Source organism: Sceloporus occidentalis, unplaced genomic scaffold, assembly GCF_023333645.1.
Source record: "Sceloporus occidentalis isolate IW3139 unplaced genomic scaffold, rSceOcc1.0.p SCAF_2, whole genome shotgun sequence".
Taxonomy (NCBI): Eukaryota; Metazoa; Chordata; class Lepidosauria; order Squamata; family Phrynosomatidae; genus Sceloporus; species Sceloporus occidentalis.
In genome coordinates this window covers 196,486,074-196,498,090 of record NW_028316982.1, presented here as the reverse complement: position 1 = coordinate 196,498,090, position 12,017 = coordinate 196,486,074, and the positions used below count along the sequence as shown (strand labels likewise).

The window sequence follows — 12,017 nt, the reverse complement described above, 5'->3', positions numbered from 1 at the left end:
ACTCTCCCCTTCGCCAAATCTCGCCATTTCTAGCGACGGCTCTGCCCTGCTCAGTTCTTCTTTCCCTCTTCTCCACTCGTTCTATCCAATTTTCCCCAAATCCACTCTACTCTAGCAGCAAGAACCGCCCAGTTATTCCTCTGTCGGTTGCCTCAGCGTTGTACCACCGTTCCCTCTGCAAGCCTTGCTAGGTCTGAATAAAGTCTTTTACTGCCTCTTTATTTCAGCTTGTCTGTTTAGCATCTTATTTTTCATTGTCTTTCATCCAGTTCCTATGAACTCTCTCATCTGGTCTGTAGATAGAAGTCCCTTTGCGTAGGATAGCTGGATGAGGTTTACATTCAACCACTTTTTCACGGTTATGTTTATATGGATAATTTTGTTTTATTCTAAAAATAATAGAGTGAGGTTACTGTCAGGCTGTCTACTGGCAGCAGCATTGAAGGGCTGTGGGTGCTCTTTGATCCCCAGGGTCTCCTCATTTCCAGGCTAACAGTGTTACACTGAAATGACCAATGATAACCTCTCCAGGTCCCCTCCGATCTACTGATTGCTCCTCTTCCCAGAGGAAAAATAATTAGATGGGTGGGTTATTGTCCATAACAAAATGTTGTTTAACTTGTTGCTTGATTTATTGAAGTTATTGTCCCCCATCTCCAGCCCAGAAATGCTTTTGAGGCTGGGTTTGTTTTGTGCTCATAGTTTCTCACAGCGTCATCTAACAGGAAGTCCTCTTGGAAAAACAGTTTTCAAAGGAATCTTGTAGCACCTTTGAGACTATCTGAAAGAAAGAAGCTGGTAGCATGAGCTTTTTTCCTCAGACTTGAGCCTACTTCACCAGTTGCATCCCCATCTTTTGAGGAAGTGCATTTGAGGAAGTAGGCTCAAATCTAGGGACCTTATCACACATGGGGGGGGGGTTTGCAGCTCAGATCCGCAGTCACTCCTGTTCTAGCAATGCAGAGCGTGATTTTTTTCACAACAGATCCAGAGTCACTCCTGTCTAGCAATGTGAATTAAGGTTAAAACGTGATGCTTTACCACACCTGGTTGTCTTTCTGTTGCCCTTCCGAATTGAGGCGGAAGCAAAGTCAGTTCTATTCCAAGCAAGTCACGTGATGCAGATTCAAGCAAAGCAGAGTGAGTGCACATTGTATTACCACACCAGAGGGTTCAACGATTCGAATCAGCACCCTTGCACATGCTCAGTGGGGCTCTGGACGCTGTCCTCCTTCATTGGGGTGAAGAAGCTCTCAGGGGATGATGGGATAGGTGGCAGGTTGGCAGAGAGGGTGAGATAGGGATGCAGGAGCAGTGGGAGGTGATGGGATCGATGGCAGGTGGTCACTGGGGCCAGGATTGGGATGCAGGAGAAGGCAGGGGATGATGGGATAGGTCGCTGGGAGTCACTGGGGCCAGGATTGGGATGCAGGAGAAGGTAGGGGATGATGGGATAGGTCGCTGGGGGTCACTGGGGCCAGGATCAGGATGCAGGAGAAGGCAGGGGATGATGGGAAAGGTCGCTGGGGGTCGCTGGGGCCAGGATCAGGATGCAGAAGGCAGGGCATGATGGGATAGGTCGCTGGGGGTCACTGGGGCCAGAATCAGGATGCAGGACAAGGCAGGGGATGATGGGATGGGTGGCAGGGTGGCAGAGAGGACAAGATGGGGTGAAGGAGGAGGAGGGGAATGACGGAGGAGGACGCAGGGGGCCAAGGGGGGCGACATTGGAGTGAAATCGAAGTGAGCTTGAATGCGAATTCTGTGAATTCCCTTTTTTCTGGAATTCATCAAAATGAGTCATTTTGGATTCACTGTGGAAGCCCCACAGCAAGAACTCCCATTGAAAGGAATCACATCTGAAAACACATTCACGTTATGACGTGAATGCGCATCGTTGGAAGCGCAGTCACATTGGAACTGACCTGCAAAAGCTCGAAAAATCTCAGTGTGATAAACCTCTAGGAAAGTTCATGCTACCAACATCTTTCTTTCAGTTAGTCTCAAAGATGCTATTTGTAAATCCCATGTTTTCTTTAGCCTGCACTATAAAGTTAATGCCTGCCTGGGCTTTCATTGATGGGTTCTTGGAAGTAGCAAGGTTGCAAAGTGTACTGTCCAAAGCCTGTGGTGCACGTTTGGACAGACTGCATAAGATCCCATAAAATGTTACATGAATAGATTATTTACATCATGGATCCAAAGTAAGAATAAAGTATTATTAATGCTATGTGAAGTTGTAATGTGTGCAGAAAGTCTTGAGTTTAGTCTTGGACATTACCTGATGTGCCCCCCGCTACTTCTTAAATAATCAAATAGCAGGTGAATTGCTGTCAGATAATAGTAGGTTGACCAAATATAGTTTTTAAATATAGTTTTTAAAATGTTGTACACTTGTCCCTTCATACGTGTGGCTTTGCCTTTTGCAGATTTGATTATTCACAGGTTTTATTAATATGTTCTCTCTAGGAATGTCTAGGTCCTCCAGAGCAATTCTATGGTCAACTTTAACCAAAAGTTGCACTGAAGGACCTAGAAATTCATAGAGAGAAGACTCCACTAGGCATTTGTAGCTCTTTCAGCACAATTTTGTGATCAGTGTCTGGCAGATGTTGACCACAGAGTTGCACTGGAGGACCTAGAGATTCCTAGAGAGGTGTTCTCTCAGGTAAAAACATAGTGTTTTTATTATTTGCGTTTTTCCACATTCACAGGGGTCCTGTGCCTCTAAACCCAGCAAATGTGGAGGGACAAGTGTAGTTACTATTTTAATCTAATGTATAATTTATCATTTATAGTTTATTACAATTCATGAAACCTTTTAATATGTTGTATACCACCTTGCATCCAAGCCTTGGGCTAAAGATGGAACAGAAATAAATTACTGTATATACTCTGCTATAAGTCAACCTCATGTATAAGTCGAGGGCATGTTTGGGGCCAAAATTATGGATTCTGATATGACCCGTGGATAAGTCGAGGGTAAAATTTATGGGCATGTAGCAGGATTTAAATGATAAAGCAAAGGAAAATGGTGCCAAAGAATTTACAAAATTCTAGCAGATATTATTGTTTGTGCTCACATTACATGGATGAGAGAATACATGGGGGCTTGGTCAGTGTTTTCAGAACAGAATGCACTCTTGCCTTTTACCCAGGGATGGTTCCCTTTTTTAAAATAAGAGTTAAAGTACAGTACTTACATTGACCTGTGGATAAGTCAACTCAGATTGTTTGGGGTCAATTTTTTGACTAAAATTTTTAGACTTATACATGAGTATATACAGTAATAAAAATAAGAAGAAATGACTTGTTTGTCAAACAAAGAATTTTCACTCAGCTAAAGATGGGAGATGTATTCAGCACAGATGCACACATGCATTTAAAATTGTCTTTCTTGTGAAATTCCTTTAAAAACCTTGTTGAAAATAACAGGTTTATTGTGTCATTATCAAATCCTAACTATCACAGATTGCAGTGAGACTACTGATATTTTTGTTGTCATTTAGTCTGATACTTTCATTACATTATAAAATGTCAAGGTAACTTTACAGTTCTACTATGAGATTTATTTCTGTGTGTTCTTCAACCTTAATTTGTTCATGAATTTATTGCTGATTGGAATGATAGCGCTAACCATAATGTCTTGAATGTAACCCTTATAGGACTTACTAAATGAATGGCTTTAGGTTTTTTAGGTTCCACGTATAATACACAGCTTTCTTTCATGTAATATCCTTTGATCTACACTTCATAAAATACTCTTATTTATGGGTGGTAAATTATCTAGAAATTAAGCTATTAATTCCCATCAAATTTCACAGCTATACCATAGAATCATAGATCAAGAATAGACCACAAAATCCATCCAGTCCAACCCCTGCCATGCTAGAATACACAATCAAAGCAAAGATGGTTATATGTTTCACCATGTTGGATGTTCTTTCTGATGCAAAAATAAGATTATCAAGTTTATGCTTTAAATATGTTCCACACCATGGATTGCTATAAAGACAAAATAATTACAGCAACCATTTGCTCATTTACAAATTATAGTACAGTGCGCCCGCGCCATACGCGGGCGCACCATACGCGGCATTGAGCATACGCGCTCAAGCCGCAGTGCACGTGCGGGGCGGAAGGGGCGGTGCGTCCCATTCAATTGAATGGGCGCGCGCGCCCGTTGCGCCCCGCGTGCACCCGCGCACCCGCGCCGCCGCGCACGAGCCCCATTGTTTCCAATGGGGCTCGAGCATAGGCGGAATTCGCCTTACGTGGAGGGATCCGGAACGGATCCCTCCGCGTAAGGCGAGGACGCACTGTACCTGACAATGAGCTTAATGGAAAAAAAGTTCTTACTAAATTATATTTCCATGAAACTTTTCAACCCATGTGCTAAAAGCAAATCATACATAATTCATCTAAATACCCACTTTGATAAGGTAATTGAGTTAACCATGTCTTTAAACTTCAATCAGGCTTTTCATTTGTTTCACTTTTTTTTTTTTTTTGCTGAGGGGAGGGCAGGAATTTAAAGAGAATTACTTTAATGTGGCAGTGAACTGATTAATAGTCCACAACCAAAAAGTAACAACATATGAATCAAGAACAAATTGGTGAGTTGCATCAATTTCGCTAGAATCAGTGGTGGCTGTAATATCATTATTGATAAAAGTGAGGATCCTGTTCTGGGAGAAAGCCAGCATAAAAATGAAACAATTCGTAATGGATCTCCCACGAAAATGGAGGGGCAACTGTATTTAAAAACAAAATGTATGGGGAAAAACTAACATTAGTGCTGGCAAAAACTGCCAGTTTAACTTTCTCCTATTTTTTAAAAACTTGAGATCCTTTTTTTTGTCCAAAATATGAAGAAATTTGCAAGTTTTTGAACTGAAGCAAAATTTCTTTCACATTTGTGATGGAAAAATTCAATAGGTACAGCTGTTCTAAACTCAGATAGAATCATGTTGTAGCTGCCTGCCATAGTGATGTTAAAGATGAGAAAGCCAGGCCCAAAGCAGACGGGCCAAAAGGACCGTGCCAGAACCGAGCTGGTGCCATTCGTGCTAGGACTGGGGCAACTGCACGGTTCTGGTCCCAATCCAGGCCACCAATTCTTCTTGTTTGGTGTGGTTCTTCTTGGCCCGGTTCTTATTGTTCAGTGTGGCATCAGTGTGGCACCAGTCCACATTTGGGGCATACATCATATAAATGGCACACCCCAACACGGCCTGAAGCCATGTCAATTTGCCTGCGTGTTTTGGGACCCAATCAAGGAAGCCACAGCCTTCAGTTTGCAGGATTCAAGCAGGGCTGCTGATAACAAGGAGACTTAGAGGCTCTTATTCACAAGGTCACCATAAGATGAAATCAACTTGACAGCAATATAACAAACCCTAAACTCTGCACCAATATGTCTGAATTACTTAAGCTATACACTGGACTGACTATGTGATGAATGTTGCTGTCCTTGAGCAAGCAGGGATCACCAGCATTGAGGCCATGCTATTGAGAATGCAGCTGTGTTGGGCAGGGCATGTTTCTAGGATGGAGGACCATCACCTCCCAAAAATAATATTCTACGGTGAATTTGCCATGGGTCAGTGTAAGAGGGGCACCCCAAAGAAGAGATACAAGGACTCCCTGAAACAACACCTCAGGCTTGGCCAAATCGATCACCAACAATGGTCCGCCCTGGCCTCACATCAGGAGTCATGGAGACCCATGCTGCAACCTTTTTCGAAAACTATGCCGAACGAGTCTCAAAGAAAAACGACAACACATGTAAGCCGCCCTGAGAGCCATTAGGGCTGAAGGGCGGGATATAAATACCTAAATAAATAAATAAATAAACTTGGAAACATCACCTAGGGAGACATTCTGCTGTGCTTTCTGCAAACGGACTTATTTATCTCAGATTGGCCTTTTTAGTCATCAACACGCTTGTAGAAAGCGTGGGCTGAGTCTTCCTGAATCTTCGTTCACGAAGAAAAGCCAGAGAGAGCTAAGCACTCGAAAGTGCTGGGTCTAGATCAGGCCTGCACAACTTGGCAGTAGATAGTAGCCAAAATTAAAACAGGCTAAACTTCTTGGGGCAGCAGATAGGTTTTATTTAAATATTAATTAATTAATAAGATAAATAAATAATATTCAATAATGATCAATTAATAACATTAATTAATTAATATTAATTAATTAATATCAATTTCCTTCTCTTCCTCCTCTGCCTGGCCCTCTCCTCAGGAAAAAGCTGAGCAGCAGGGGAGCCTTTTTGGTCCTTCTCCTCCTCTGCCCAGACCGCTCCTCGGAAGAAGGCTGAGTGATGGAGGAGCCTTGAGGGGTGAGCGTCTGTCCCTCCTCTGCCACCCAGCCTTCTCAGAAGAAAGCTGGGCAAAGGAAGAGCCTTTCAGGGCGAGCATTTGCCTGCCCTCCTCCACCTGTCCTTCTCCTTAAGAGAAAGCTGAGCAATGGAGGAGCCTTGCAGTATGGGTGTTTGCTCAGCTTCCTCTTCTGCTGCCACCTGGCCTTCTCCTCAGGACAAAGCAAAGCTGTGGAGGAGCCTTGCAGGGCAAGCATTTGCCCATCCTCCTCCTCCTCCACCCGGCCTTCTTGGGAGAAAAGTGAGCAGTGGAGGAGCCTTGCAAGTGTTTGCCTGTCCTCTTCTTCTTCCATCACATAGCCTTCTCAGAAGAAAGGCAGTGGTAGAATAGCCTTGCAGGGTGAGTGCCCTTCCTCCTCCTCCTCCTCTGTATGGCCCTCAGGAGGAGGCTGAGCAGCAGAGGAAGTCATTCCACATTCCTGCAGGCCGCTCAAAATACTTTGGCGGGCCCCATGTGGCCCCCAGGCCATATGTTGTGCATGGCTGGTCTAGATGAATGAATCTGTGACTTTTGGTTTTTCCCCACATTCACTATTTTAAAATCTCAAGCTATTTATGTCCTGAATGTGCCAATTTTGATAAATACCATTTTTTAAAAAACAAAAAACCTGAAACAATATTCTTCTCTAGCCAAATTTTTTGTCTGTGAAGACTAAATAGTAAACACAGGTTTGGAATATCCATAAATAGCCATGAAGAGAATGTTTTGTTCACCCCATTTATTGGGAGGAAGACAAGGTACAATGAGTTTCAATTAGATGTTGATTTAAGTCAGAATTTGCAAAGACTTCTTGTCTAATGACATCAGCAGTAGAAAAGCTGCTGAATGGAAAACTGAAATAAAATTATTTGCATTTCTTTTAGGAAAGGTTAGGCAAGACTTACTCTGGGATGCTTTAGATACTAGGTGTTGTGCCTGAGGCAGTGCGTGGATTCTAGCTCTATTTTATTATTATTCCGTTCAGGCCATTTAGGCTTAGTGGTGAGATAATTTTCTAGCAGTATCAAGAGTAGAGATGCAAATTCATTAAAATCCACTTTATATTGAGTTGTTTGATGTTGGACATACACTACATTAAAACATGCGAGCAGGTAAGGGAATAAGTGACTACAAAAGAGAGAACTTGCTTATCCCAGTATCATGCCTTTTTCATTCAGAGGAGGCAGCTGTGCAGCCTAGAGAGAGAGGAACAAAATAAAACAGGCATTATCTGCAATTTGATGGTAAAATTAAAAGATGGAAGGTGCTAATAATTTTACCATTATTGTTGTTGTATTCATTACTATCCTAACTTTTTCCCATTCAAAAGAGGTTCACAAAAAATTTAAAAACACATTGTTAAAAATTCACAAGATACAAAAGTTAAAACAAGATTAAGCAATCAATAAAACCAGAATAAAAGATAACATCATTAAATGTGCATGCATGCATACACCCCAGCACAATTAGCAAGACCCAGCTTGTTTAGGTGAGACTGGCCTTATACAATCATTCATCAAATGCGTGTTGAGTCAGGAACATCTTTGCTTGCCTGCAAAAAGAAAGTAGAGGGGGGCCACTTTAGCTTCTCTGGGAAGGGAGTTTGAAAGCCTGGGGGCAGCCACTGGGAAGGCCCTCTCCTGTGTTCCCATGAGACATCCTTGTGAGGGTGATGGGACAGAGAGAAGGACCTCCCCAGCAGAACTGAGACCATGTTCTTGTCTATGGAGAATATGATTCTTTAAATAATCTGGACCTGAGCCATATAGGGCTTTATATGTATATCATCAGCAGTACGTGAATTGTGCCTGGAAATGGACCAGCAGTCAGTGAAGCTGTTGCAACAAGGGAGTTGTGTGATACATGGGAGGTATTTTTCTAGCAGTATCAACTCAAGAGATGCAGATTCATTCAATTCTACTTTATATTGAATTGCTTGATGTCAGCCTTCCATATCCATGGATTTTTTTTATCCACGGATTCAAGCATCCACTGCTTGAAAATATTTTTAAAATATATAAATTCCCAAAAGCAAATCTTGATTTTGCCATTTTATATAAACAGCACCATTTTGCAATGCCATTGTATTTAATGGGACTTGAGCCTCCACAGATTTTGGTATCCACAGGGGTGGTGGTGGTGGTCCTAGAACCAAACCCAGTGGATACTAAAGACTCACTGTACCCTAAATTAAATGTAAGTAAAATGACAGATTATATTTTTCATACCTAGGATCAAATATTGATGAAAACGGTGGCTGCAGCAGTCAAGAAATAAGACTAAGAATGGGAAGGACAGCTATGAAAGAACTAGATAAGATCCTAAAGAATAAAATATATACAACTGAGCATATCTGATTGAGTCTGTCTCTATCAATCCCTGATTGAGGCCCAAAACAGACTGGCCAAAATGGCTGATTCCGGGCCACATTGGGGGCATGGGGGTTACACACCACATGCTTCGAACACATCCAGAAGCCTCGCCGTGCCCACCTCTTTGCTGAAAGACCAGGCCAAAAAGGAGTGGTAAAATACAGCCTCTTTTTGGTGCCCAGTTCAGGACTACAGCGGTGGCCCAGATTGGGGCTGGGCACATGCAGATGCTGTTGTCCTAGGACAAATGGCTGCGGTGCAGTCCTGGCACAGACCTTTGGGGTCCTTTGCTTCGCCCTTGAGTCTATACAAGCCATTGTATTCCCCATCACCATGTATGGATGTGAGAGCTAGATAGGAATCAAGATAGGAAGAAAAATAAACTCATTTGAGATGTGGTGCAGGAGAAGAGTGATAAGGATACCGTGGACAGCCAAAAAGACAAAAGAGATGGGTCCTTCAACAGATTAATCCTGAAATTTTCTTGGAAGCCAAGATGATCAAATTGAGGCTGTTGTACCTTGGCCAGATCATGAGCTGGCATGATTCATTAGAAAAGACAATAATGCTAGGAAAGATAGAGGGTAGCAGAAAGAGAGGCAGACCACAAGCCAAATGGATTAAATCAATCAGAGAGATCATGGGAATGGCTTTGCAGGAACTAAGCAGAGTAGTGGAGGACAGAAGGAATTAGAGATGTCTCATCCACAGGGTAGCTATGAGTTAGGACCAACTTGTAACAACAACAACAACAACAAAATAACAAATATTTAATGAGCATTCATGTATAAACTCATCTAAACAATCTGTGGATCTTGCTAATTGTGCATTCTTTGATGTATCAATCATTTTCTACTGCTAGTGGCTTACAGGCTGATTATTAGATCTGATTAAAAGCATACATGATATGTTAAATACATAACATACAGCTAAACTTGCCTTACTTCTTTTATGTTTGAAGTAAGGGGATCCAGATTCAGGTCACTGTGTGTAGACAGGAGTTCTTACCTCTTTCTTTACTGCTGCTCCCCTCCTCCCAAATCCCTATTTTCCCTGCAGAGTGGGGGGGGGGGAGAGCAATAAATAAATAAATCATTAGTCAGGCTCTTCTCAGTCTTCCCTCCCCTGCTAATACTGCCTGGGGAGCAGGAAATTTAGAAAGGACTAAGCATCCCTACCTGCATGCTGGGCCCCCAATGAGGATCAAATCTCAGGTGTTTGTTTCAAGATAAAAAGATTAGCTGCACATTGTGCAGTGTGTAATTTAACCCTTTTTTTTGTCATAGTGTACTTTCTGGGAAGGCCAGGAGCATAGGACAGTGAAAAGTAAGGCCTTTTATGACACACTGATCTCAGATTGAAAAGTATAATTTTAAATAGCTGTGATCTGTGGTACTGAAAAGTCGTTAAGTTTAGCTAGAGCAGGAAAGGCAATCATAAGGCCTTCCAGGTATTCTTGAACTGCAACTCCCAGCTGCTCTAGCCAGCATCAGCAGTAGTAAAGAATGCAGGTAATTGTCCAGCAACATCTAGAGGACTCCTTGAATCCCAATCCTTGAGCTACAGTATTTCATTTTTTTTTAAATATCTCAAACATTTATTTGTTCCTGGCATCCTGCTGGACAAGTGGACCCTTTGGCTGCCAATGGGGTAGTTCAGGGCTTAAAAGCAATGCATTACAAGTAACAATGTTACCCATAACCTGTTACTTTGGGAAGGTTATGAGCAGCATGATTGTAAATTTCTTTTTGATGTTAGCAGTAACGTGATGTTTGGCTGTGCTGAGATTTACAAAACTTTATTTAGACGGAAACTTTTTTTTAGTTATTTGGGTCATTTGCATGGCTTATATTGGGGGTTGGAAATATAATTAAAAATAACAAATTAGTAGCTAATTATGAATAGGCCAATTTCAAACAAACAATAATAATAATTAACAGGATGTGTTGGCATTTTAAATAGTGTTTTCACTTGAGATCCTGGTGAAGACTTTTGTCACTTCTAGTTACCAGGCAAAATGAAGTGACAGAGATGTTCCTGGGGGTGGAAAGCAAGTTTACTCTAACCTGGCATGGTCTACAGTTGACAGGTGGGAAAAAAGTAGAAAAGCTGGCTTTCCCCCTACTACTGACTTTCATCTCCATAGGGATGCCACTTAAACGTTATTACTTCTCCTTAGCCCGTCCACTAGAGTTGCACTAGGTGGCACTGTTGGAATGCAGGAAAGATCTTAATCTCAGTTCTTTTTGTTCTGAAATCTTGAAACTCAGCTACAGGAAGGCAGAAAATACCTGTGCATTACAAAACTTTAAATGCATTTCCCCCCTCAAAGAACACTTATGCATCACTGGTTTATAATTTGCCAGACAAATCTTTCTTAGATCTGATTCTTCACAAGGTCATTATGTTTAAATTTCAGCCATTAGTATCTGTATTTTTAGAATAGCAAACATGTGCACAATAAAACTCAGTTGAATTCAAAAGAAAGATATTGGCTTAACCCTAAATAGTTTTGCTTAACCCAGCTGTCATTATGTAGAGAGCATGGTGGTCAGATGCACGTTATGTATTGTTGATTGGAGTAATAAAGCTGGTAGGTAAATCATGTTTATGAGACCAATACAGTCAGTTACCAGTCTTAAGGCAGTATTTAAGAAAAGAGATATAAACAGACCTACACACACACACACACACACACGAAAAAGCTGGGCCTGTTGCTATGATAAGAAGGATTTTTGGTTCTTGGCAGTCTGTCAAGACTCATGGAAACTTTTGAATTTTTCCCAGTCTGTAGAGAGAAGTTGATAGAAAGCAGAGGAAAATTTCAATAGCCGTGTGCTCCCAGATGAGAAGGCTTGAAATATACTTTCAAAATTGGGCTTCCCTGTTTAAAGGAAATATTTGCTTTCCTAAAACATATACTTATCTTATTGTGACTTCTGCCAAAAGTGGGGAGCAGTTTTGTTTGTTTAGAGAGAAATCTCATGTACTGAAATGCAAGACATCACTTTATGTATTCATGAACAAAACAGAAAAAAAAACTTGTTTGTTAATTTTGTTTTGCAGAGGACTTTACTCCAATTCCATACAAGGCACCACCACCTCCAAAAATAGAAAGAATATTTCCAGTATACACTGGATTTGGCTCTGAAGAGGACTCTCTTTGCTCCTGCATGGGCTTGCTTCCCAAACCTCCTCAAAAAGACTTCAAGAAATTCATGGAAAAAGACAGGTATCAGAGTGAAAGCAATAGTCAGATCGCCACCTCCCCATTTCAGAAAAG

At 41.6% G+C, this 12,017-nt stretch overlaps 1 protein-coding gene across 1 annotated transcript in view; it reads left to right on the top strand.

Moving 5' to 3' along the window:
• Positions 1–12,017, top strand: part of EFHC2 (EF-hand domain containing 2) — a 103,652-nt gene that overhangs the window by 49,578 nt on the left and 42,057 nt on the right. Inside the window, exon 8 of the mRNA XM_089508091.1 lies at positions 11,801–11,966. Within this exon, the coding sequence (XP_089364217.1) occupies positions 11,801–11,966 (166 nt within the window). The remainder of the gene's footprint in view (positions 1–11,800; positions 11,967–12,017) is intronic.